This window comes from Sorex fumeus, unplaced genomic scaffold, assembly GCF_029834395.1.
Source record: "Sorex fumeus unplaced genomic scaffold, SorFum_2.1 ptg000019l, whole genome shotgun sequence".
Taxonomy (NCBI): domain Eukaryota; kingdom Metazoa; phylum Chordata; class Mammalia; order Eulipotyphla; family Soricidae; genus Sorex; species Sorex fumeus.
The window spans coordinates 38,622,501-38,647,973 of record NW_026606076.1 but is presented as its reverse complement, the minus strand read 5'-3'; the positions used below and the strand labels follow the sequence as shown (position 1 = coordinate 38,647,973).

Genomic DNA, 25,473 nt, shown 5'->3' with positions numbered 1-25,473 from the left:
CTCGGAGGAAGATGGCGGCGGCGGCGGCGGGGTCCGTGAGGCGCGGGCGGCGGCCACCGCGGCGCCACTGACGGGGCCCGGGGGCCCGCGCGGCTCCGGGCTGGGGCCCCGCCGCGGGACGGACCATGCTACGCTCCACCGGATTCTTCCGGGCCATCGACTGCCCCTATTGGGCCGGGGCGCCCGGGGGGCCCTGCCGGCGGCCCTACTGCCACTTCCGGCACCGCGGGGCCCGGGGCCCGGGTGCGCCCGGCGGCGGCGGAGCGGCGCCCTCGGCAGCAGGTAATGCCCGCTCGCCTGCCCGCCCCGGGCCCCGGGCCCCGCGCCGGGGGGCTGCCCCGGCCCCAGCCCCGCCCCTCCCCCACCCCTCCCCTGCGCCGGGCTCCCCCCACCCCCCGCCCCGCTTCCCTCCTGCCTGCCCACGCCGGGGGCCGCGCGCCGTGCGGGTCGCGGGGCCCCCGGGCGCCGCCGTTTCCACGGAGCGAGCGGAACCGTAAACGAGGAGGGGGCCCGCGGCGCCCGCGCGTGGGCAAACCCCCCCCACCCGCGTCGCCGTCGCCGCCCCGGGGGCCCGCGTTCCCCCGGGGGGTGGGGGGGGTGGGGAGGGAGGAGGGGGGAGGGTCGATGCTCCTCCGCTCGCACCCCGCTCTCCCTGCACCCCCTTTCTCTGCTCGTTGGGTGGGCGAGGGCCTGGGCGGGGGCGGGGAGCCACCGATTTGTGCGTTGCGGGCGGTGGGTGGGCATGGGGGGGTGGGGAGCCACGGCGTGGCCCCCCGAGGGTGGAGAGGGGCTGCGGAGACCAGCCGGCAGGGCCGCCCGCCCGGAGGAGGTGTGGGCTGCCGAGACGGGGTGGTGGAGCCACGGGGCGGGGAGGCGGTGTTGGTGGTGGTGTCACTGCCGGGGGAGTGGTGGGGCCCCGCGGGACCGCCCCCCGCCCCCGCCCCCCAGCCTAGGGGGAGACGTTTCTCAGAACCTCGGTTATTTTTGTTGCTGTTTGCAGGGCCTCCTGCTCGGGAGGTGCCCAGCCCCGGAGCCACCTCCCCAAAGGCCCCCCTGCAAAAGACCAGGACCCCCCTCCGCCCCCCCCTTTTACCCATGCACAGCCAGAGCAACAGTGTATCAATGTTCTTGTACACGCAGAACTCCCATGTATCACCAGATGTGAGTCTAACACCCCTTCCCCGCCCCCTCCGTCCCGCCAACAAAAGAGGGGGGCTGGAGGGTGCAGGAGGTCGGACACTTGCCTCGCGCCCTATTTCCCAGGTTCGATCCCTGGCACCCCAGTAGGGTCGTGTGTGTCCCCCCCCCCTCCCCCCAGAGTCCGCCGGGAGTGACTGAGGCGAGGCGGGAGTAGTCCCTGAGCCCGGCGGGGCGTGGCCCCACCACAACAAAAGGAGCCTGTCTCTGCTGGACTTCTAGGGACCGGAAAGAGGGACCCTTGCCCGGGGCAGCCCCCACCTGCATCGCCGCGCCTTGACCGCTGGGGGGAGCGAGCAGCCAGCCCGAGGGAGGCGGCTCCCTTCCTAGTATCACCCAGAGCTCGGGCCGCTCCCGGGGTGGGGGGCACCGCAGGCCTCTGGGTTCCCGGGGACGGTGTCCCACCTGACTCGCGGGCGCCTGCAGGGACCCCCTCTCTCTGCCAGCCCCTCTCTCACCTTTCTCAGGCCTCTGATGGCGCTCACTGTGCTTCCTCTCCCCTCCCCTGGCGGTCAGCTGATACCCCCCCCATTCTTTGTGGGTGGGGGCGGGGCGGGTTTAGTGGCCAGGTCCTGTCCGCTTCATTTTCTCGAAGGAAAGGCAAATGTGCCTGCTGGCTTCTCCTGTCGGTGCTTTTTATTTCAGGGGGCTATGGTGGGCGGCCTGGACACACCCGGTGGTCCTCCAGCTGACTCCAGGCTCAGTGCTCAGAATTCACTCCTTGGGTGCCCCACCCCATCCCCCCAGGGTGCATTTTCTTTTTGTGTTGGGAAGAACAAGAGGGTCCCCCACCCACCTGGCCTGAGTCCCACCTTCCTCCAGGGGAGCACGCAGGACCACTTGTCCCCAGCTGCGTGGGGTCCCGCTAGGGGGGCAATGGCTCCCCGCCTCCAGGCTTAGGTGCTGGCCCCCCAGGTAGTAGCACACCCTAGCACAGGCCTTTTCCATGTCCCTGGGGGGGCAAGAGAGACCTCCCTCGTGGACAGATCTGGGTGGCCGGGGCCTGGCTGCCCCTCTGTGGCCTGGAGGCAGGCAGGCGTCCAGGTGGTCTGTCCCAGGGGAGGCCTGGTGGGCGCCAACCGGGATTCTTCAGGGAGCTCTGGGGCCCCTGCACCACCTGACCCCCTCCCCGTGTCGGGTAAGCGGGGTTCACCCTCTCCAGTGTCACGCAGCCCTGCGTCCTCCCTCTCGGCCCTCCTGGGAGGTGCCCCTCCCCCATCCCGACCTTTTCCTGTGAACCCCTCCATACACACTGGTACTGGCCGGACACCCCCTCCCTGGAGCTCTGGTCACCCAGTGTGACTGCAGCCCCTTCCCCAGGTGGCAGCCCTGCAGCTGTGTGGGGCTCCCCCGGGAGTCGCCTTCAGCCCTCCCTAGTGGGTGACCTATTGTTCCATTGTTCGGGTTCACCAGGCTGCTGAGGGGCGGGGCCTGCGGCTTTCCCAGTTGGGGCTCCACTCTGAGCTCCTCCTGGGGCTGGGGGTCCAACCCAGGCCGCCCCGCCCCCAGGCTTCCCCGTGCCAGGTGTGTGCAGAGCTTGGTCTCCGGGCTGGGCAGTGGGCCCACCCTAATAGGGTTCCCTGGTCGGTGGTCCCCACACCTAGGGGCCCCTGGAGTCCTCCTTTGGTAGTTTAGGGCAGAGGTGATTTTTGGTGGGTTTTTTGTTTGTTTGTTTGTTTGCTTTTTGGGTCACACCTAGTGATGCACTCAGGAATCACTCCTGGTGGTGCTGGGGGGGGGGACACCATATGGGATGCTGGGAATTGAACCCGGCTCGGCCACCTGCAAGGCCAGCGCCCTACCCGCTGTGCTGTTGCTCCAGCCCTGGCAGTGGTCTTTTTTGGGGGAGGGGTCACACCCTACTAAGTCGGGGCACACTCCTGACTGAGCTCGGGACTAGACAGTGCTGGGGATCGGACCTGGTCGGGGCTGTGTGCAAAGCCAGCACCATCCCTGCTCCCCCTCCTCCCCTCTCTCCCTTCCCTCCTCCTCCCTCTCTCTTCTCTCTCTCTCTCTTTCTCTCTCTCTCTCTCTCTCTCTCTCGCTCCTAGAAATCTTACACACCTGGAGTGAGGCCCACGACCCGCTCCAGGCTTCTTTCCTGGGTGGTCCGCAGGGACCCCAGCCCCCTTGGACTCTTGGGAGCGGTCAACCGAGCCCCTTCTGTGAGCAGGCATACCTCCCCCGAAGCACCAGCCCCCCCCCCCCCCCCCCCCCCCCCCCCCCCCCCCCGCTCACAGCCTCTGGCTTGGAGGCCAGCCGCCCTGTGCTCAGAGCTCAGTGGGGTGCCCGAGTGCCTGCCACAGAGCCCCCCCACCCCCATCTGTTCGGGGGTCCTGCCCCCATCCGGGCTTGTATTTCTTCCTGTGCTGACCCTGGCCGGAGTGGACGGCGTGGTCTGGCCTTGGGGGTCAGCTCTGCCTAGCAGAGCTGTGGTACACTAGGGGGGAAATGGGTACATGCACCCTGCCCCAGCTATGTGCGTCCCAGACACCCTACGCGCAGGCTGTGTGCCAGGCCACCTCGCCGGTGGGCACGTGAGGCTCTGCAGGGATAGTAGGAGCTTGCCAGTGGGCCAGAAGTGGGCATATGGCAGAGCTCAGGGTGGGGGGGTGGCCCCGCTTCCTGCACTGTGCTTTTTGGGAGTACGGCTCTGCCCTGTCCTTGTCCCTTGCAGTCTCCAGGAGCCCCTGTGCTGGGAGGGGTGCCCCGGGGAGGCGGGGACAGGGGCGCTGCTGGTGGCCGTCGGAGGGCAGAGCCCGCGTGTGAACTTGCCCCTGACCCATCTGTGTCACCTCCTGCTTGTTGGCCCCTAATAAAGCACCGATGCTCCGTGCTCCCGGCTGTATGGCTCGTTCTTAGGGGTGCTCTCCTCCCCAGGCCTGCGGGGGATGGCAGAGTCGTGGGACTCAGGTCTGGTGGCGGGGTCCACTCTGCTGCCCCCGCCCGCCTTCAGTGCTCGTGTCCACTGTCCCCTTCTGCACAGAGGCAGAGAGGGGCAGCAGAGTGGACACCCGCGGGTAGTTGGGGGTGGGCGCAGTCCCCGGAGGGGGTCCTTTGTTGCCTCTGGGGGCTTGTCTGAAATCTCCCCCCGAGTCTCCTCAGTGCCTAGGGCCCCCCTCCAGGTGTCTGGGATCCTTCCCCAGCCAGTGCACCCCACTCTGCGCTCAGGGCTCCGACCCTGTGCAGGGGGGCCTCTGTGTTCTGGGGTAGGGGGTGCCACCCAGATGCCCCTTCCGGCAGAGCCCCCAGCAGGGGAGATGCAGGCAGCCAGGGCGCCCCCGTGGACCTCGCATTAGTCCCTGCCAGGAGGTTGTCATTACCCCCATAACCAGAATGTTCTTCCTGGCCTGACAGAATCGGTGGGCGGATGGGGGAGGCCCTTGCCTCGGCCAATGGGATTTGACCCCCCGGCACCCCGTGGCGCCCCCCTGAGCACTACACGGCGGCCCAGACCCTTCCCCCAGAGCTCAGAACAAGACACAGTGTTCTCGCGCTCCCCACCTGCGGCCCCCCACCCCGGGCCAGGGCCAGGCCGAGCCGCTTGTGTTCCGGCTTATCGGGCCAGCAGGGACACTGGCTCCCGGTGTCCCCGCGGCCCACGCCTGGCACGCACGAGGGTCAGTGGGCTGTGACCAGCGAGCGCAGCCCAGCGGAGGCTTTATCTGGCCATGCTGGGGAGGGGGAGCACTGTAGCTTGAGCTTATCACTGGGGACCTTGAGCAGAGCAGAGCATGTGGGGGCAGGCGAGACCCGTCCATGGGAAAGCAGGGGTGAGGGGGTGTTGAGGCGGGTGGTCTTGGGGGCTGGGGCAGGACACCTGCTAGTTAGGGCCCTGGGGTGCTTGCACTCCCCCTGCCCTGTCAGGAGGGAGTGGGGGCCAGATCCGCACAGGGGAGGCCCTGCACGGACCTCTGTAGCCCTAGTGGGGGGCTCGGGAACTGCCCCGGGGTCTCAAGCCCGGCCATTTAGGGCTCTTCCTGCACAGACCAGCTCCCCTCTCGGGGGAAAAAGATTAAAGAAGCAAAACAAAAGCCCCGTTCACTTCGTTTACCATCTGCACATTGGCCTGGTGCAGCCCCGGGTCCCCCTAATCCCCGGGACTGGGGGGTGCATCTGATGAACACGCCCCCCAGGGACTGTCCCCCGACCCCGCCTTTGTTGAGCAGCTGGTGGGCAGTTTGGGGGGGCCCTCCTCCAGCACCCAGCATATTCCCTCACCTGCGGGGCCCACAAACTGCTGTACCTCCACTTGCCTGCCCCCAGGAGGCCCTGAACCCCAGGACGGGCTGAGGGACCAGAGCTCCTTCAATGCAGACCCCTCCACTTTTTTTTTTTTTGCTTTTTGGCGGTGCTCAGGGGTTCTTCCTGACTCTGCACTCAGGAATTATTCCTGGCGGTGCTTGGGGGACCGTAAGGGATGCTGGGAATCGAACCCAGGTGGGCCGCGTGCAAGGCAAACGCCCTCCCCGCTGTGCGATCACTCCAGCCCCCCCCCAGGCCCCTCCACTTTGAGGATCCCCCACTTCCTGCCAGCCAGCTGGGATCAGCAAGCAGGAGTCAGCCTCCCCGTCCCTGGGCTCTGAGCCCCCCCCACTCCTCACCGCTTCCCAGGACACCCCTTCCTCTGACCTCTGACCTAAGACCTCTGGGAGCCAAGATCCCCCGATGGTCCATCGATCCCCCCTTCCCGAGGAGCTGCCCACGGGCAGGGGGTCTGTACCCCACTCCCTCCTCCCACGGACGCCTGCTCTGTGGGTGCCCTGAGGTTGACCAGTCTGGGCGTGGGTGAGATGCTCCCTGTGGGCCTCTTGTGGTTGGGGGGCTCCATCCTGCTGCTGGGGTCTCTGGGCTGTCCTAGATGGGCACGCTCTTCACCGGGGTTCCCCACCAGGTGGTGGGTGGCCTGCCCCGGGGCACCCCCAGTGCTTCCTTGGTAGATAAAACAGACCTGTGTGCAGCCCTGTCAGCCAGTACCCTCCAAAGACCTTCCATCTAAAAGACCCGTCGATAGTGTTCGGGGGGCCACTCCTGTATCGGTACCCTATGGGGAGCCAGGGATGGAACGTAGGTCGGCCACGTGCAAAGAAAGTCCCTCCCTCTTGTAGCCTCCAGCCCCGTTAGGCAGTCACCTTCTGCCCTGACCCCGCCACCCCCCCTTTTTTTTTTTTTGGCTTTTTGGGTTACACCCGGCGATGCACAGGGGTTACTCCTGGCTCTGCACTCAGGAATTACTCCTGGCGGTGCTCTGGGGACCATATGGGATGCTGGGGATCGAACCCGGGTCGGCTGCATGCAAGGCAAACGCCCTACCCGCTGTGCTATCGCTCCAGCCCCCAGACCCCCCTTTTTCTTGAGGGGTGTTGTGAGGGGCCTGGGGGGAGGGGGCGCGATCAGCTCCAAGGGCTGGTGCTTTTTTTCTTTTTTTTTTCTTTTTGGGTTATACCCAGCATTACACAGGGGTTCCTCCTGGCTCATGCACTCAGGAATTACTCCTGGCGGTGCTCGGGGGGCCCTATGGGATGCTGGGAATCGAACCCGGGTCGACTGCGTGCAAGGCAAACACCCTACCTGCTGTGCTATCGCTCCAGCCCCAAGGAGCTCATCTTTGCATGCAGGCGGCCTGGGTGTGATGCCTGGCACAGGGCGTGACCCTCACCCCCGGCCCCACGACCCCACTCAGGCACAGAGCACCCTGCGGCGTTAGCCCGGCCACCCCGACCCCCCTAGGGCCTTCTGTCGGGCACTGCACACACGGAGCCTGGGGGGGGGGGGCGTCTCCCCGGGCCCAGCCATGCTGGGCAGAGGCCCAGGCTCATGCCATCCCCCCTCTTCCTTGCAGGGTTGGGCTACGACCCCTACAACCCCGAGCTGCCCAAGCCCCCCGCCCCGCGGGAGAATGGCGCCCTGGGCCGTGGGGACGAGCCGCGGACCGACATGCTGGAACTGGAGCTGGTCAACCAGGCCATCGAGGCCGTGCGCTCCGAGGTGGAACTGGAGCAGCGGCGGTACCAAGAGCTGCTGGACACGGCCCGCGAGCAGGGCGCCGCGGCCGACACCCCGGGCCCCCGCCGGCCTGGACGACGGCGCCTTCTCGCTGGCGTTCGACTACAGCCCCAGCAGCTGCGGCACGGGCGGCCCCGACGCCACCTACCAGCCCACCCCGCTGGCCCCCGTCGAGGCCGGCGGCAAGTACTCGCTGGGCCCCGGGGCTGGCGGCGGGGGCGCCTTGGAGTACATCCCCAAGGCGCTGAGCCAGCCCCGTCGAGCCCGGCCTGTGCCCAGCGGCAAGTACGTGCTGGACGATTCCAAGCCGTCCACGGACCTGGAGTACGACCCGCTGTCCAACTTCTCTGCCCGGTTGCTTAGCAGGAGCAGGGCCGGTGCCAGCGATGAGCCCGCGGCCAAGCGGCCCCGGGGCGCCCGGCCCAGCGAACCCTACACGCCCGCCCCGAGCAAGCCCTGTGACCCCTTTGCCGCCTGTGAGGCCCGTTTCTCCGATTCCGACGACGACAACGAGGCGCCTGGGGTCCCCGCCAGCCCCCCCAGAGACCAGGCTGCCGCCGCCACCCCCCGCCGCGGACGGCAAAAGCCCCCAGAGACCAGGCTCCAAGGAGGCCCACCAGGAGCCCGACGAGGGTGCCCTGCGACTGACCAAGGAAACGGCCGTGCAGTGTGACGGGGGCGACCTGGGCCAGCCCCCCGGCGCCAAGCCCGAACCCTCCGGCCCGGCCTCACAGGAGCACCAGGACCCCAAGGAGGGGAAGCCCAAGAAGAAGAGCCACAAGGACAAGGATGGCGTCCCCAAAAAGGACAGGGCCAAGGGCGCCCCGCCCGCTGGGCGCCCCGAGAAGGCACGCGTGGACAAGCGGGGCCTGCAGGCCAGCGGGTCCCGGCCTCCCGCGGGCACCAAGAGGAAGCCGTCCGCCGCCAGCCCCGTGGCCGGCTCCGGGAAGGCCCGGCCCGAGAAGCCCAGCCCCGCCAACGGGGGTCCCCGGCCCAGCCCCCAGGAGCGGCCCGGGGCCCGCAGCGGTGGCAGCAGCGGGAAGGCCTGGGTGGGAAAACTCGCCGAGCGCAAGGCCCGCTCCCTGGACGAGGGGGCCGCCCGCGACGCCCCCAAGCTGAAGAGGCGCGCCCTGAGCCACGCCGAGCTCTTCGGGGACGAGAGCGAGGACGAGGCGCCCCCCGCGCGGCCCCCCCCGGGCGCCCGCCCTCCTCAGCCTCAGCTCCAGCTCCTCCGACTCGGACTCGGACAGCAGCGGCGGGGGGCGGGGGCCGCCCAAGCGCCTCAAGGTCTCCCCGCCCCCCGCCGCCGCCGCTGCTGCCAGCCTGGCCTCCCCCCCTTCGTCCTCCTCCTCCTCCTCCTCCTCCTCCCCCTCCCCGGGGGCGGGCGCGGCCGTGGCCGTGGACTACGCCGCCCTGGAGAAGGAGGTGGACTTTGACTCGGACCCCATGGAGGAGTGTCTGCGCATCTTCACCGAGTCCACTCGCGTCAAGACCCAGGACAGGGGCCGGCTGGCCCGGCAGGTGAGGGCGCCCGGCCGCCGCACCCCGCGCCCCAGCCTCGGCAGCCCCGGAACCCACGGCGGGCGGCCGCCCACCCGCTGCCCGTCCGGACAGAGGACCCGGCGGGGCCCTGCGCAGCTTCTGGCAACTTCTGACCGACTGGCTAAGGGGTACCGGGCGCCCGCCGTCCTCCTGCTCTCCTGAATCCTCTCCCCTCTCTGACCTCCCGGGGGCCCCCTTATTTTCCCTCTCTGCCTCCCTCCTGGATCTCCCCGAAACTGCCAGAGGGAGCAAGCGCAGCAGCGCCCCTTCCCCCCCACCCAGCCCGTAGCTCTGGTGGGGTCATGGGCTCCTGGGTGCCCCTTCCTGGTTCAGCGCCCATTGGCCCCCTCCCTCCAGGCAGCCCTGGCCCGTGGGCGGGAGGCGGGTTCAGGCACAGCCCCAGGGCTTCACACCGTGGCAAGTCCTGGAGGGAGACTGGGGCGCCCAGGGCAGGGGCTGGGGGGGGGGGTGACTGGGGTGGGCCCGGCTGAGGGTTTGCACCGTCTTTCAGCCCCCCAAGGAAGGTAAGACCGAGGACAAGGGCCAGGCGGGCCTGACCACGCTCTTCCCCGGGCAGAAGAGAAGGGTTTCGCATCTGACCAAGCAGGGCAAGGAGGTAAGGGGCAGCGGGCAGCCCCGTCAGCCCCCCCCCCCATTCCCCAGCTCCCCCTCCCCCCCACATCCCCGTGTCCAGTCGCTGCCCCAGGCTCAGCCCTGCAGCCCTGAGCCTCGGTGGCCCCTCCCCCGACAGGCTGGCCTTGGCCCCAGCCACACCTCTCGGAGCGCGGTGTCCGTCCTCTTCCCGGGGCGCAAAGCTGGCCAGCCTGAGCACCTTGGACAGGGCGTCCATTGTTTGAGCCCCAGGGGTGGGGGAGCGAAGAAAAGAGGGGTGCTTCCCTGCAGAGGGGAAGGGGCCCAGGGCATGGGGAACGGGCCTGCAGCGGCCTGGGGTCCCCTGGGGCCTGGCTGGAGGCAGGGCCCCGGCTTGGGGGTCTCTGCACCTCGCTGGCCGCCGCCGGAACCCGCACGAGCCGGAAGAAGGCGGGGGGCGGGGTGCCCCGGTGCACCCCACGCCCTCAGAGTGACACCCTGGGCCCTGGTGTTTCTCGTGCTGCAGGTGGAGCCCGCGAGGAGGGTCCCGGTGCCCCCTGCCCGGCCCCCCAGCGCCCAGGAAGTGTGCTACCGGCGAGCCCAGCAGGCCCAGCAGGACTCGGCCCGGTGGCTGCTTTCAGCCCAGAAGCCTTCGTCATCGTCGTCGTCATCCTCTTCCTCCTCTGTGCACATCTCGGCACCCGGCGAGAAGCGGAGAATCGCTCACGTGCCCAACCCCCGCCTGGCTGCAGGTGAGGAGAAGGGAGGGTTGGGGAGGGGGGAGGCTGCGTCTGCCGAGTGAGTCCAACCTGTGTACGTACACACACACACACACACACACACACCCCAGGTCTCAGAACTGGGTCCCCCGGGTCTCAGAACTGTCCCGTACACACACACACACACACACACACACACACACACACGCACACACACACACACACACCCCGGGTCTCAGAACTGGGTCCCCCGGGTCTCAGAACTGTCCCGTACACACACACACACACACACACACACACACACACACACACCCCGGGTCTCAGAACTGGGTCCCCCGGGTCTCAGAACTGTCCCGTACACACACACACACACACACACACACACCCCGGGTCTCAGAACTGTCCCGTGCTGGCCTCTGTCGCCTCGTGGGGGTGACTCCGAGCCTGGCCCGCAGATGGAGACCACCGGGGGCCCAGCTGCCCGCCTATTGCCTGGGCGGGCGCAGCACGGAGGGTTTCCACGGACCACCGGGGGGCTGCCCGCCCGCCCGCCCGATCACCCAGCACTAGCCTGACCGGTGCCGCAGTTTGCCGTTTGCAAGCCAGCAACGCCCACCCCGCAGCCCCCACCCCACGGGCAGGGCTGTGGGGGTCAGTGAAAGTCGGTGGGGGGGAGGAGGGGGCGAAGCCAACCTGAGTCACTTAGGGGCTCGTCGCTTGCTACGAGGCTGACTCGGGTTCCATCCCCGGCGTCTCATAGGTTCCCCCCTGCGCATCACCAGAAATGATCTCTGAGCACAGAGCCGAGAGTCGGCCCTGAGCACTGCAGGGTGTGTCATCAAAACAATATCTGAGTCACGGGGGATCCTGAGCCCCCAGAGTGGCTTCGGGTTCCCTGGGAATGCACGTTCCCGCCCCAAGCCAGCCCCCTCCCGCACACACATGCTTGTAGAATCGAGGCGGGGACCCCCCCCCCCCCCCCGCACACCCCATCTCGCGCGCCTTGCCTGCTCACCTGAAGAAACCAGTTAACCTGCCCTCGGGGCTCACCCCCGCCTTTCCCTGCCTGCAGCCCCCCCACCCGGGCCCACCCCAGAAACAAGCCAGCAGCGATGCCCCCCTCCCCACCCCCACGGGGTTTGTGACCTCATCAAAGAGCGCGTCTGGAACACAGGGGCAGCGCCCGCGGGCGCTCTGGCAGCTGGTCACAATGGCCAGACCCGGGGCAGCCCAGACCTCAGGTCCCCAGCCCCGGAGCCAGGACCTGACCTCCCGCAGACGCCAATGCCTCGGAGTCGGGGGCCAGAACATGCAGCAGAGGCTCCCCCCGTGCTCCGCCACTCGCCCGACCAGCCCCGCGGCCACGTGGCCTGAGCCGGCCTCCAGCGCCCCGTGTGTTCGCGCCCCCTCCATGGCCTTGCGGCAAAGCGGCTAGAACCTAATGTCCTCCCACGGCCCGCGCTCCCGCCCCCGGCCCTTCCCCCTGTGCTCGGAAATGCACGTCCTGCTGCTGCTCAAGGGCCGCGGCTGCCTGGTGCTCTGCAGCTCCGTCATGGGGGCGCTCTCCTCCTGCGCTCACGCCCCCGACGGCCCCCCGCCAGCCCCCACAGGCGCCAAGAGGACCCTGGCGGCCAGCTGCAGCCAGCCCCCCAATGGGCCCGAGCTGGGTGGGCAGCCCCTGAAGACGCGCACCCTGTCGGGGATGGCCTCCAAGACGACCAGCACCGTCACCCCCAAACGCGTCGCTCACAGCCCATCTCTGCAGGTACCCGGCCGGCGCCCCCCGCATCCCCCCACCGCCCCTCCGCCGCCGCCACTGTCCGGGCCAGGGAGCCTCGGTCGCCCCCCCCCCCAGCGAGCCCCCCCTCTCGAGGCTGTCCCCTCCGCAGGTGCCTTTGTGAAGGTAGCCCCCCCGCTTCCGGCTGCCCCCGTCTGCAGGTAACTCCCTGCCCGTTCCGGGGATGCCCGGTGCAGGGAGCTTTGTTTACAGACCCCCGGGCACCGAGCCCTGTGGGCCTGGGCACACCCAGTCCTACCCCTCGGACCCTCCCTAGCCGCATCCCACCCTGCCCCTCCCTGGCCGGCCTAGGGGATAAGAGAGGCGAGGAGCAGCGGCTGTGCAGTTCCCTCGGCTTCCGGGACCTGGGCTGCTGCGCCCGTCCTCAGCCATGCAGCCCCAGCGGCCTGTGCCCCTCTGCGTCGTCATGGTGCCCGTGGTGGTGCCTGTGCCCGTTCCCCAGTGCATGGGCCACCCCGGGCTCTGTCTGCCTCCCCTGCAGAGTCTAAAGAAGCCCGTTATCCCCAAAGAATTCGGGGGCAAAGTCCCCACCGTCATCCGCCAGCGATACCTCAACCTGTTCATCGAGGAGTGCCTCAAATTCTGCCCCTCCAGCCAGGAGGCCATCGAGAAGGTGAGGGCGTGTACACGTGTGTGTGTGTGTGTGTGTGTGTGTGTTGTGTGTGTGTGTGTGCGTGTGTGTGCGTGTGCTTGAAGGTGGGGTGGGTGGGTGTGTTTGGAGGTAGGGTGGGGTGGGAGTGTAGGCTGTTTTGCGTTTGGAGGTAGGGGTGGGGGGGACGTGGGGGGTGGCCCCACAGGCCTGAACAGCTCCCGGCTCCAGGCGCTGAATGAGGAGAAGGCGGCCTTTGACCGCAGCCCCAGCAAGAACATTTACCTGAACGTGGCCGTGAACACACTCAAGAAACTGCGCGGCCTGGTCCCCAGCGCCGGGCCCGGCGTCACCAGTGAGTTTGCAGAAGTGTGTGTGTGTGAGGGGGGGGGACCCAGGATCGGGGGGAGGCTGCTGGGCGCAAAGGCAGATCCCATCGCCTTTTTGCAAGCTCTGGGTGCTGCAGGTTTGCAGACAAAAGACTCCCGCAAGCACGCAGCCCCTTTTCGCTTTTAGCGGCTCCTTCCTCCTCCCCAAGCGAGCACCTGCTAATGAATGGGGCCATTTCCGAGTGGCCTGGTCCGCCGTGTGCATTAGGTCCTGGGGGGGGGGGGCGCTCTCCCCTCCCCCCTCCGAGACGCATGAAGCTGGGCCTTCCCCTCCCACCACGTCTGTGTCGGAGAAAAGGAGTGGGGAGGGAGGATTTCTGACCACCCCAGGCCTGGGGGGGCGCCCCTAAGGAGTTGGGGGAGTGGGGACGGGGGGAGCCACTTCTGGTCACACAAGATGGTCCCGCCGCAGAGACCAGCAGCCGGAGGTTGGTGTCCCACGAGGTGGTGCTGGGCGGCAAGTTGGCTGCCAAGACCAGTTTCTCGCTCAGCCGCCCCAGCAGTCCCCGCGTGGAGGACCTCAAAGGTGAGCCCCTCGGACCGGGTGCCCGGGAAGCAGGGGGCAGGGCGCTGGGAGTGGGGCGGGGGACCCGAGCCACCCGCGGCCTCTCCGTCCCCAGGCGTCGCCCTGTACGGCCGCCTCAAGGACTACCTGCTCAGCGAGGACCAGCTGCAGGAGAATGGCTTCCCTTTCCCGCACCCCGAGCGGCCGGGGGGCGCCGTCCTCTTCACGGCCGAGGAGAAGAAGCCCAAGGACTGTGAGCAGGGCCGGCACCCCGAGGGGGGGAGGGGGCGTGGGGCGGCCAGGGCGGGATCGGGGGCCGCCGCTCAGCTCAGCATCCCGCCCGCCCCAGCCTCTTGCAGGATCTGCTGCCGCTGCGGGGCCGAGTACCTGGTGCTGCCGTCGGGCCGCTGCGTCCGCCAGGAGGAGTGTGTCTACCACTGGGGGCGGCTGCGGCGGAACCGGGGTAGGCGGGGGGTGTGTGGGTGGGGGGAGCGGCTCCTGGGGGGGACAGCCTCTCCCAGGGCCCGTCCCGCTCCCCTCCGCCCAGAGCTGGGAGCAGGGCTGGAACTCCTGCCCGTGGGTGGCAAACTGGGGGCAGGGGGTCCCGGCTGACACCCCCCCCCTCCGCAGTGGCTGGCGGCTGGGAGAACCAGTACATGTGCTGTTCCGGGGCCGTGGGCTCCACCGGCTGCCAGGTGGCCAAGGTAGGGCCCTCCCTCCCTCCCTCCCTCCCTTTCCGGCACAGACCCTTCCTGGGAGTTGCACCCCTGTTTTTTTTTTTTTACAGCCAACTCTGGCCCTTCACCCTGGACTGGGGCCGGGGGGAGGGGGGATGGGGGGTCCCTGGGCCCGATGGAGTGCCACCCCCCCGATGCTGGGGTTGTTAGTGTTGGGGGTGAGTCAGGCCCCCCCCACTCAGGGACCCCCCCACCTCCCCCACCCCCAGCAACACGTGCAGGACGGCAGGAAGGAAAACCTGGAGGGGTTCGTGAAGACCTTCGACAAGGAGCTCGCCGAGGGGGCGCACCCGGGGATCTACGCCCTGGACTGTGAGATGGTGAGCCCCCCCGCCCCCCAAACTGGAGTGGGCCGGGGGTGTCCGAGAGAGCAGATGCAGGTGGGGGAATGGCGCTTGCCATGCGCGCGCGCCGCTGGCCCTGGTTCCGTCCCCAGAACCGCTGAGGCCTCCCCCAAGGTTCTGCAGAAACCAGCTAGTGACAGTACAGCGGGGAGGGCACCCCCATATGCCCGCCCTCCGCAGCCCGCCTCACGCTGGCCGGGGGGGGGGTGTCTGTGCCCCCACAGTCCTACACGACCTACGGCCTGGAGCTGACGCGCGTCACCGTGGTGGACACCGACATGCAGGTGGTGTACGACACCTTCGTCAGGCCCGACAACGAGATTGTGGACTACAACACGCGGTGGGTGTGCGCATGCGCGCAGGTACCCCGCCCCCCCCCTCCATCACACCCCACCCCGCCCCACCCCGCTAAGGCCTGCGCCCCACCCCCGCCGCCCTGCAGGTTCTCGGGGGTGACGGAGGCCGACCTCGCCGACACGAGCACCTCGCTCCGCGACGTGCAGGCCGTCCTGCTCAGCATGTTCAGCTCCGATACCATCCTCATCGGACACAGCCTGGAGAGTGACCTGCTGGCCTTAAAGGTGTGTCCCCCGCTGGAGCAGTGTAGCCCAGCGGGGAGGGCGTTTGCCTTGCACGCGGCTGACCCAGGTTCGATTCCCCGCACCGCCAGGAGTAATTCCTGAGTGCAGAGCCAGGAGTAACCCCTGTGCATCACCCAGTGTGACTCAAAAAGCAAAAAAAAAAAATAGGCGTGCCCCTGAGCCCTGGCCCTGCGGGCTGACCCCCCACGGCCCTTGCAGGTCATCCATAGCACCGTGGTGGACACGTCCGTGCTCTTCCCACACCGCCTGGGCCTCCCCTACAAGCGCTCACTGCGGAATCTTATGGCTGACTACCTCAAACAGATTATCCAGGACAATGGTGAGCGCCAGCTGGGGGGCCGGGAGGGGGGCCGAGGCGGTGTCCCGGGGTGGCGGGACCCCGGGGGAGCTCGGGCCTGACCATGTCTCTCCCCGCCGCAGTGGACGGGCACAGTTCCAGCGAGGATGCCAGCGCCTGCATGCACCTGGTGGTCTGGAAGATCCGCGAAGACGCCAAGACCAAGCGGTGACCCCCCCCTGCGCCGCCCTACTCCCCACCCGCCACCCTGCCCGCCCGCCCGCCCCCAAAACAGTGCAATAAATCTCGAGAGCTAGCCCTGTCCGCGTCGCCCCGCAGGACACGGGGCCGAGAGCACAGGACGAGCAGGCACCACCCGCACCCCACCCCGAGACTCCTGCTGACCCCCCCACCACCCGCCCCCCAGCAGCGCGGCCGCCGGCCTTTCTCTGTGGTGGTACGGGGGGCGTGCATCAGAGGTGGGGGGCTTGGAGACGGGGGCCCTCTTTCATTCTTTTGTATTGTTCTTTTTATTATTTTTAATTTAAACCTGATAACTTGCTAAGTTGTCTTCCCCTTCCTCCTCCGTGGCAGCAGACCCTAGTTCTGTGTCGTGTCCGCGCCCCCCCCCTCATTCCCACAACGACCGTGGGGGATGGGAGTCACCCAGAATCCCCCCTTAGTAGTTCTAGCCCCGCCTAGATGTGGGCCGTGGGAGCCGGCCGCCTCCGCTCCTCAGGTGAGCCAAGGCCCCCCCACCCTGGCCCCTTCCCTCCCTGGCAGGGACCGAATAAATGTTTGTATGAATTTTACATCTGGCTCCTGGCTCTGGGTTCTTTTCGGTTGCGGGGGTGGGGGGCTCCCTCCTGCTTCTGCTAGGGGGATCTACACAGTGCCGGGGCCGGAACCCAGGTCAGCTGCTCTGAGGTCAGCGCTGTCCACTCGGATGGCTCTTGGCCCCAGTTTCAGGTTCTGGTGATGTGTCCAGGTCGCCTCTTGAGGTCACCCCGACTGGACCTGGGGGGCAGCTGCCCCAGTGACTCCTCACCCAGAGCCTTGAGAGACTTGATGTTCCCAGGCGGATCCAGAACCTTGTGTAGCTTTGAAGTGGGCGCTTGTCCGGCCCGCGCATGGCTGGCCTGGAGTGCCTCAGGGGTTGCTGTGGCACATGGGGCCTGCGGGTCTTTAATGCAAGTCCAGACACACACACACACACACACACACACACACACACACACACGTTTCTGTGTGTATGTGGCGCCTGCCCTCTCAACAGCACCCCCAGTGTCCAAACACAGGAACTGCAGTACCCACCGTCCCTCTGCTCCAGCCTCCAGAGTAGCCCCAATGACCCTGTTTTCTGCAAGCCTGGCCGCCCCCTTCTACCCGGTCTCTGATCTGCAAAGCCGCACCTCACAGCCCCCTCTCCCCCTCACCCCCCGCAGCCCCTAAATCGAACCCCTGTCCAGGCCCCGCCCGCACCCCAACCCGCCGAGGCCCTGCTCCAGGCCGGTTCCGTTCTGAAAACCAAACTGAGGCCTTGATCTCTTCTTTGGAGCCTGGGTTGGACCCAGATCCTCAGACTTGCAAAGTCACGTGTTCTGCCGCTGGGGCTACAGCCCCGGCCCCAGGGCCTCGCTTTCTGACCAGCTCCCTCAGCGCTGGCCAGCCTCAGTTCTGAGCCTCAGCAAGACTGGACTCGCCCGGACAGTGCTCCACACGCCGTCCGGCCCGGCCACCGCGCCCTTCCCTATCCTGCTTTGAACAGGCCCCTCAACCCAGCTGTGTCCTGGCCCCGCCCCCTGTGCAGTCCATCAGTCCATCTGCCCTGGCCCCGCCCCACGGTCCAGCTCTTTGGCTTCAGCCCTTGCGCTAGACCCCTTGTCCCATTCCGCTTTCTTGCTCCCGCCCCTTCGCGCCCCTCCCTCTAACCACGCCCCCTCTCGGGCCACCTTCGGCCCTGACCCCGCCCCTTCCATTCTCTCTGGCCACGCCCCTAGACACGCCCCTCCGCCCCTAGACCCCGCCTCTCCGTTCAGATTCTGCCCTGATCCCCGCCCCTTCCGCCGTCCATCATCATGGCCCCGCCCCCTTTCCTAGAGCCCCCTCCCCTAGGTCCACCTTCTGCTCTGGCCCCGCCCCCTGCCATCCTTTCTGGCCCGGCCCCTTCTCTGCCCTAAACCCCGCCCCTCGGTCCACATTCTGCTCCGATTCGCCACTCCCTATGTCCATCATTAGAACCCCGCCCTCTTTCCCAGGCCCCCCTCCACAGACCCCGCCTGTCGGGCAGGTTCTAGCCCCGCCCCCCAGACCTGGGCTCCGCCCCAAGCCCCGCGCCCGTGCTGCCCGTTTCGATCCCGTTTTAGACCCGTTGGCACCGGGCTTGCCGCTTTTCCACCAGGTCCGCCTCCCTGGCGACCAGCCCGCAGCCTGACCCCGCTCCGCCGGCCCCGCGCAGGTGAGCGGCTGCGTGCTGGGGCTGTGTGTCCCCGGGCACCCGCGCCCCCTCTCTGGGCCGCGCCCCTGGGCGGAAGGGCTCCACGCTGGCGGAGGGGCCGCCCCTGGAAGTTCTCGATGCGGGGGTCGGGGCTCCTGCCGGTTGGCATTGGCTGTGGCTCGCGTGAGCTGGGTTTATAAGAGAGGAGGAGGCTCGCATAGGGAGCGTCCTCCTGCACCACCGGAAAAAAAAGTAGGATGCATTTAGACCATCGCTGCGTCCCCACCTCGAGCCCCGCTGCATCACCCCCTGCAACCTCCCGCCTCACTTTTGCCAACTGGAGAATGGGCACGGGCCCCGCTCAGGCTCCTGGGAGCTGCCGCGCTGGCGGGAAGCCAGGCCGTGGCCCCCGGGGACCCGGATGCCTCAGGCAGGCCTGATGAAGAACAGCTTCCAGGGAGCAGCTAGCCCAGCCCGGGGAAAGGCGCGCGAGAGAGACAGGGTGATGGAAACAGAGATGGGGGGCGCCCCTGGCAGGGGGGAGGCTCGGGGGCGACACCCCAGGAAGTCTGGGCGCTCTGACAAGTATAAGGTGCGACCAGAACGGTGAGGAAAGGCTGGCCAGGCCCGCGGGGGGTGGGCGCGGGAGGGGGCGGCGAGGGGCGGGGGTTGAATGGGGGGCACCGGAGCTGGGGAGGGGGCGCTGGAGGGATGTGCAGCAGGAATGTTTGCAGGGCTTGCGTCAGCCTCTGCCTGGCCCCCCACTTCAGCGCCTCGAGCAAGAAGCCCGGGCTGCCCGGGACTCCCCGGGAGGTCCAGTATCTGGGCTCCATCTCCCCGCCCCTTCTGGGGGGAACTATTAAGTGGACTCTCCACTGAAGCCCGCACTGCAGACCTGGGGTCAGAGCAGAGCCTGGGGCAAACCCGGACTGAGTCTCACTGGGTCTCACCAGGTAGGGGAAACTAGGAGGAAGTGTGGAGGTCCCCTGATGCTGAGAGGACAGATGGGGGGCCTTGGGGGGTCACTGGGGGGCTGGGAGCAACAGGTGGAGGGCGGAAGTAGCATTTGATTGAAATGGATATGTATTGGTGGTTATTGTTTGGGGCTTTCGGGGCCAGGTTCGAGTCCGGGGGTCACTCCTGGCAGGGCTCAGAGAACCCTGTGGGGTGCCCGGGAATCAAACCCGCCTCGGCCACATGCAAAGCGAGTGTCCTGCCTGCTGTCTTGTCACTCGAGCCCCAAGTTTGATTTAAGTTTTTAATTTTTTTTTAAAATTTTTTTTAATTTTTGGGTCACACCTGGTTTGCACAGGGGTTACTCCTGGCCCTGCACTAAGGAATTACTTTTGGCAATGCTCAGGGGACCATATGGGATGCTGGGATTCGAACCCGGGTTGGCTCGGTGCAAGGCAGATGCCTTACCTGCTGTGCTATCGCTCCAGCCCCAAGTTTGATTTAAGTTTTGGGGAGCCTCTCCAGCAGGGCAGGGGCCCCGGAGGCAACCTCACAGCAGTTGTGCATACCCATAGACCCAAAGCTCAGAGCTTCCATCCAGGGATGCCCGGGGCCCAGCAGTGTTGAGGATTAAACTCGGGGCCTCATACCTGCAAATCTTCCCGTCGGGTCCTTTGAACCCTCTCCTCGGCCCCACCCCCCCCCGCCCACCCTGAGGTGACATCGCAGAGAAGGACTAAGGTCACTATGTCCCTCGCCTACCCCGCTCTCTTCAGCCGGATCAACATGAGCAGTTTGGCGTTCCAAGAAGAGTTTGAAGAGGACAAGAACTCAGGTACTATGGGCTGGAGCGATAATACAGCACGTAGGGCGTTTGCCTTGCACATGGCCGAACCGGGTTCGATTCCCAGCATCCCATATGGTCCCCTGAGCACCGCCAGGGGTAATTCCTGAGTGCATGAGCCAGGAGGAAACCCTGTGCATTGCCGGGTGTGACCCAAAAAGCAAAAAAAAAAAAAAAAAGAACTCAGGCACTAACCCTGGGGACCCGCCAGGGTGCAGAGGGGCCTTACAGAAGTTGAAGGGGGGGGGGGGGCTGGAGAGATGGGACAGTGGGGAGGGCACTTGTCGTGCACGTGTTCAACCTAGGTTTGATCCCTGGAACCCTGGAGAGTTCCCTGAGCACAGCCAGGAGGGAACCCTGAGTGCCAAGCCAGGAATCAGCCTGAGCACAGAGCCAGGAGTCAGCCCTGAGCACAGAGCCAGGAGTCAGCCCTGAGCACGGAGCCAGGAGTCAGGCCTGAGCACAGAGTCAGGAGTCAGCCCTGAGCAAGGAGCCAGGAGTCAGCCCTGAGCAAGGAGCCAGGAGTCAGCCCTGAGCACTACCAGCTGTAGCCTCCAAACCCACAACATAACTTCCCCCCAAAATAATAAGCAACTGCTGAGATCGGGGGTGATTGGGATCCCCACGAATGTCCCACCGTTCCAGCAGTGGTTCCCGATAGGTTATCAGTAGCCCTTTAGTAAAGCTTGAACAGGAACCTGGACTCTGAATTGGGGGGGTTTGGGCTCTGAAATACTGACACTGCCCAGTCTGGCCCTGGGGGGACCCCCACCTTGTCCCTCTGTGGAAACAAGGCACAGGCGAGGGTGGCTGGCTCGGGAGGGACCCCCACGCGCCTCCTGTGTGTGCGGCCACGGGGTGCTGCTGTTTGTTTACAGGGCTCCTTTGCCGGGGAGCCTGGGGCCCCGTTAGTCAGCCCCTGGGGCCTTGTTAGGCGGTGTTTGCTCTCCGGCCGGATGCCCCAACTCGGTCTGTCTGCCGCAGCGTTCACCTGGGAAGTGAAGGCTAACAACCGCGCCTACAACAGCCAGTTCAAGGAGAAAGTCTTCCTGTGTTGGCAGCGGCAGAAATACAAGGTAGGGGGCTGCAGCTATCAATAGCACAGCCGGGAGGGCGTTTGCCTGCACGCGGCCGACCCGGGTTCGATCCCCGGCATCCCATAGGGTCCCCCAAGCACCGCCAGGAATAATTCCTGAGTGCAGAGCGCCAGAAGTGACCCCTGAGCATCGCCAGGTGTGACCCAAAAAGCAAAAAAAAAAAAAAGAGAAAGAAAGAAATACAAGGTAGGCCGACCGCCCACCACCCACCTCTGGTCCAGAGGAGTCTGAGGGGGCCTCTCGCCTCTGCCGCCTCCACGAACGTCATTGGCACCCGTGCCAGCCTGCACGCACCCTACCCTGTGGCCTCTGCTCCAGCCCCGTCCCCAGTCAAATGAATTAGGCTGCAACGTTATCAATTCAGTCTGCCCAGTTCCCGTCGGAACTCCCAGCTTGGTCCCGTGGGTCTTCCCGTGGCGTAGCCGCGGTGAGGTCTTGCATTCAGCAAGCACTCAATAAATCCTGAGAAGGCCTCGCATTCAGCAGGCGCTCAATATATGCTGATGAGGCCTTGTATTCAGCAGGCACTTAGGACGTGCCGGGGAGGGCCTGCATTCAGCAGGTGCTCCATAAATGCACACCTGAGACACCTTGCATTCTGCAGAGCCTCTATCAATTCCAATCAAGGTTTGCCTTTGGGTTTTAGACTCAGAAGCAAGTCAGTCAACCCCGGGTCTTTCTTCACGGGGTACCCTCCCCCCCGCAGCTCCTCTCAGCAGGGTCCCACTTCCAGGACCCACGAATCGCCCCTGAGCACCCCAGGGTGTGGCCCCAGCCCCCTTTCCCACAGGGAAGGGGGCGTTCAGCCAGCGCCCCTTGAGCCCTCCGGCCCCCTCGTTCCAGACCAACGTCATCCACACGGCCAAGTACAACGTTTTCTCCTTCCTGCCTCTGAACCTGTTTGAGCAGTTCCAGCGCCTGTCCAACCTCTACTTCCTGTTCATCATCATCCTCCAGGTGAGTACCCCGTGCCCCCGACTCCCCCTCCTGGAGCCCCAGGTGTCCCCCCCATCCTCCCAGCTGACACAGTTCCCCTGCCTAGATGAACAACTGGAGAACTGGAGTTCGGCAGGTGGGGGTGTGTGCCCAGTGTGTTGAGTGAGAAAGGGGCACGTGGGTGGGGTTCCGCCGGGCCCAGGGGGTCACAGCCCTTTTGGGGGGCCAGTCAAGGCCCTCAACTTACCCCACAAGCCAAGGAAGGAGACATGGGGTGTAGAGCAGATTTGGGGGACCCGTGTTCCCCTTCCCAATGCCTGAGTGACCAACCTCCCTTCCTCCCTCAACAGGTGGGGAGGTTCTAGAAACATCCCCCCCCCCCGCCACACACACACACACACACACAGACAACTCATTTCAGTCCCATGGAGAGAGAGTCACTACTTTTTTGTTTTGTTTGGGGCCACACCCAGCAGTGCTCAGGGCTTCCTCCTCCTGACTCAGTGCTCAGGGATCACTCCCCGGGGGGTGGGGGGGTGGTCAGGGCATCGAACCCAGGTCAGCGGCGTGCAAGGTCAGCGCCCTCCCTACTGTACTATCTCTCCAGCTCCAGAAAGGTGTGGCTTTTATCCAGGGAGCCAGGCAGCGTTTATTGAGGACCTACTTATGCCGTGATCCGGCAGCTCTAGGGTTGGTGGAGGTGGCTGTCAGGAAACCATGTGTGGGGGGGGGGGGCATGGCCCAAAACAAGAAGGGGGTGGTGGAAGAAAGAAGCTGGGAGGGCTTCCTGGAGGTGGCGTCAAGGAAGCTGGCATAGTGTGCTGACAGCGAGTGACAGGGAGCTGTGACCTGGCAAGAGGGCCACTGGCAGGTGGGACGCAAAACACTGTGTCCTGGGGTGGGGTGGGTGCCCCTGGCTTAGGTCCTAACCCACCCCCACCCCCTCCCCCGCTGCACCAGTCCTTTCCAGAAATTTCCACGCTGCCTTGGTTCACACTCTTCATCCCACTTGTTCTCCTCCTCCTCCTCCGAGCTGCCAGGGACCTGGTGGATGACATCGTAAGTGGGGTCCGGGGTGGGGGAAGGGTGATAGGGGGGTGTTCTTCCAGAGACCCCACGGCAGAGGGGAGAGGAGTGGGTCACATCGGCTGGCACATGGACCCCCTCCTTTCTCGGCCAGTCCCACCAGATGGTTCCCCCCTACCCCCAAGCCCTGGGCACGTGCAGGTGCTCGCCCCCAAGCCACGCCCCCCACCCAGCCTGGTAGAGGGGGTCCACGCAGGGGTGCGTGCCGCCTCTCTGACTCGGACCCCGTCCACCCAGAGGAGGCACAAGAGCGACAAGATCATCAACAAAAGGCCCTGCAAGGTCCTGATGGGGAAGAGGTGAGCGCGGGAGCCCCCCCCGCCCCCCGGAGCGCTCGCTTTGCAGGCCGTTGACCCGGGTTCGACTCCCCGGCCGCCCACAGCGTCCCCCAGCAGCATCGGGAGTGCTCCCTGAGTGCAGAGTCAGGAGTCAACACCCCCTCCCCCCCCAAAGAATTAATGATATTGAGCCGTGCTGATTTGGTAGCCGCCTTCCCCTGGGGCTGGGGCTGAAGCTGGAGGGTGGGCAGGCGCCCCCTCATGCCCCCTTCTCGCCAAGACTGAGCTCCCCCAGTCCCGTTTCTCGCATCACACCCACAGCCTTGGGGGAGGGGAACCCCTTTTCCCCCCCACCCCCTCCGTTGAGGGGCGGGGGGCGCGGCGGGTTCAGGCGCCCGGTGCTCAGGAGCGACCTCTGGCGGCGCGGTGGGGGAACTGTCCGGGAGGGGAAAAAAAAAAGCGGTTTGGGGGCGGCACCCCGCAGCCCCCCCTCCCCATTCCCGAGCTCTCTTCCCCGGGTCCGCAGGTTCATCTGGAGAAGGTGGGAGGACATCTGTGTGGGGGACGTGATCTGCCTGCAGAAAGATAGCATCGTCCCGGTGGGTTCGCGGGCCTGGGGGCGGGGGGCAGCCCCGGGCGGGGCGGGTGGGTGTGGGGGACCCCCGCAGCGACCGTGCCCGCCCCTCGCCCCGCCCCGCCCAGGCCGACCTGCTGCTTCTGAGCAGCTCCGAGCCCAGCAGCCTGTGCTATGTGGAGACGGCAGACATCGACGGGTGAGCACGGACCCCCGAGAGAGACCCCCGAGGGCGGGCGGGGCCCACCCCACGCCTCTGCTCCTGGCCTTTGGCCCAGGGCCGCAGGACAAGGACAGCGGGTGGACGCTTATGATCCCTGAGCGTAGAGTCAGCCGAGTCAGCCCTGAGCATCACCCGGTGTGGCCCAACCCCCCCCCCCCCAAAAAAAAAGAGAGGAGGGCTTGGGGTCTGAGCGAGGGCGTTTTTTTCCTTGTCCCTGACCTGGGTTCGAGTCCCAGCACCCCCTCCGGCTCGCCTCCCAATACCACCAGGAGAGATTCCTGAGCAGAGAGCCAGGAGGAAGCCCTGACCACCGCTGGGTTTGACTCCGTCTCCCTCCACCCTACTGAAAGTGGAGGGTTTGGTCTCAATGTCTTTGGCCAGTGCTGTGTGTCCTTGGGCAAGCTTCTTACCCATTCTGAGCCCCAGGCCCCCTGACTGATAGTCTGTGGGCGTGCATCATGGGCTCTGTGCTCTCTTTTTGTGTTCGTTTGTATTTTGCGGGCTCGGGGGGGATCACTCCTGTGTTGAGGGGTCACTACTGGTTAGCTCGGAACCCTATGGGGTGCCGGGAATTGAACCTTGGTCCACTGCGTGCAAGACCAGCGCCCTCCCCACTGTCCTAGGGCTCCCTTCCACCCCTTGTGCCAAGGTCTGAGCGACCACGCACGGGGCGGGGGGCGCTACCCACCCTCCTTCTCCGCATTAGGGAGACCAACTTGAAGTTCCGACAAGCGCCCAAGATCACACACCATGAACTCACCTCCATCAGGAAGATGGCGGCTTTCCAAGGTGAGAACTCCCCAACCTGCCTGCCTGAGCCAGCGGCGCAGAGGTGAGGCAGGGCGTCTGCACCTCACCCCCATCCTCACTCAGGGTGCTAAGTGGGCTTTGTGGTCTAGCCATTGACAAAAGGTGCTGCAGGTCTGCAGAGGTGTTTGAGGGGGCAGCCACCCCCAGAAATCAGCACTTAGGGATGTCTAGGCTGTGCCGAGGATCAAACCATGTATTTGAGAGAGAGCCCAGGGCGGAAGGCACTTGCCTTGCCAGTGGCGGGCCTTGGTTTGGGCCCTGGTGGTGATTACCACCACGGATCACTCCTGAGCACAGAAGCAGGAATTGCTCCTGACTGCCGGGTGTGGCCCCCAAAGCCAACCAACAAACAAAACAGAAGGGAGGGGACTTTGGAAGGGAAGGGTAGGGCTAATCTGGCCAGGGCATCAGTGTGGGCTTCCCTGAGGTGGTGTAGTAGGAACAGCACGTGCAAAGGCCCTGAGGCTGGAAGTGGTCCGGAAGGGAACCACTCAAAGAAGGCTACCAGGTGGGGGCTGGTGCCGAGGGCAGGGAGTTTGGGCCAGTCTGGCCCATGAGGGTGTTGGAGGGGGCTTGACATCCATCTGAGCTTGGTTCCTGATGAGCTTGTTGCTCTTCCCAGGCAAGGTGGTATGCCAGGAACCCAATAGCCGCATGCACCACTTTGTGGGCTGCCTGGAATGGACAGGCAAGAAGTACCCACTGGACAGTGGTAACATCCTGCTTCGGGGCTGCAGGGTCCGGAACACTGACACCTGCTATGGAATGGTCATCTATGCAGGTACAGGCCATGCACCTGCCTGGCACCCTGGGGACCTGGGCATGACTGCAAAGCCAGCCCTAGGGCTGCTGGGGACGTGGGGCACTGGCTTGGCCTCTCTGAAGCTCGGGTTCTAAGACCGTAGAAGTGGACCTATTGAGCCAGCACCTTTGGGCTG

The 25,473-nt window shown here is 66.1% G+C and overlaps 2 protein-coding genes across 2 annotated transcripts in view; both read left to right on the top strand.

Moving 5' to 3' along the window:
* REXO1 (RNA exonuclease 1 homolog) lies at positions 1-16,108 on the top strand. The gene is given in 19 exon segments (XM_056112766.1): positions 1-282; positions 7,040-7,235; positions 7,237-7,821; positions 7,823-8,380; positions 8,382-8,724; positions 9,257-9,361; positions 9,863-10,088; positions 11,657-11,820; positions 12,335-12,466; positions 12,674-12,797; positions 13,244-13,357; positions 13,452-13,589; positions 13,686-13,799; positions 13,967-14,040; positions 14,283-14,393; positions 14,642-14,757; positions 14,860-14,998; positions 15,218-15,338; positions 15,440-16,108. Coding segments are annotated over 19 exon segments (3,606 nt in total). The 5' UTR covers positions 1-125; the 3' UTR covers positions 15,529-16,108.
* Positions 16,109-19,434: 3,326 nt separating this feature from the next.
* ATP8B3 (ATPase phospholipid transporting 8B3) overlaps positions 19,435-25,473 on the top strand; it is a 26,913-nt gene continuing 20,874 nt past the window's right edge. Inside the window, exons 1-9 of the mRNA XM_056112993.1 lie at positions 19,435-19,522; positions 20,516-20,607; positions 21,472-21,585; positions 22,525-22,623; positions 22,888-22,949; positions 23,455-23,527; positions 23,631-23,701; positions 24,432-24,514; positions 25,158-25,316. Coding sequence (XP_055968968.1) covers positions 19,435-19,522; positions 20,516-20,607; positions 21,472-21,585; positions 22,525-22,623; positions 22,888-22,949; positions 23,455-23,527; positions 23,631-23,701; positions 24,432-24,514; positions 25,158-25,316 — 841 coding nt within the window. The remainder of the gene's footprint in view (positions 19,523-20,515; positions 20,608-21,471; positions 21,586-22,524; positions 22,624-22,887; positions 22,950-23,454; positions 23,528-23,630; positions 23,702-24,431; positions 24,515-25,157; positions 25,317-25,473) is intronic.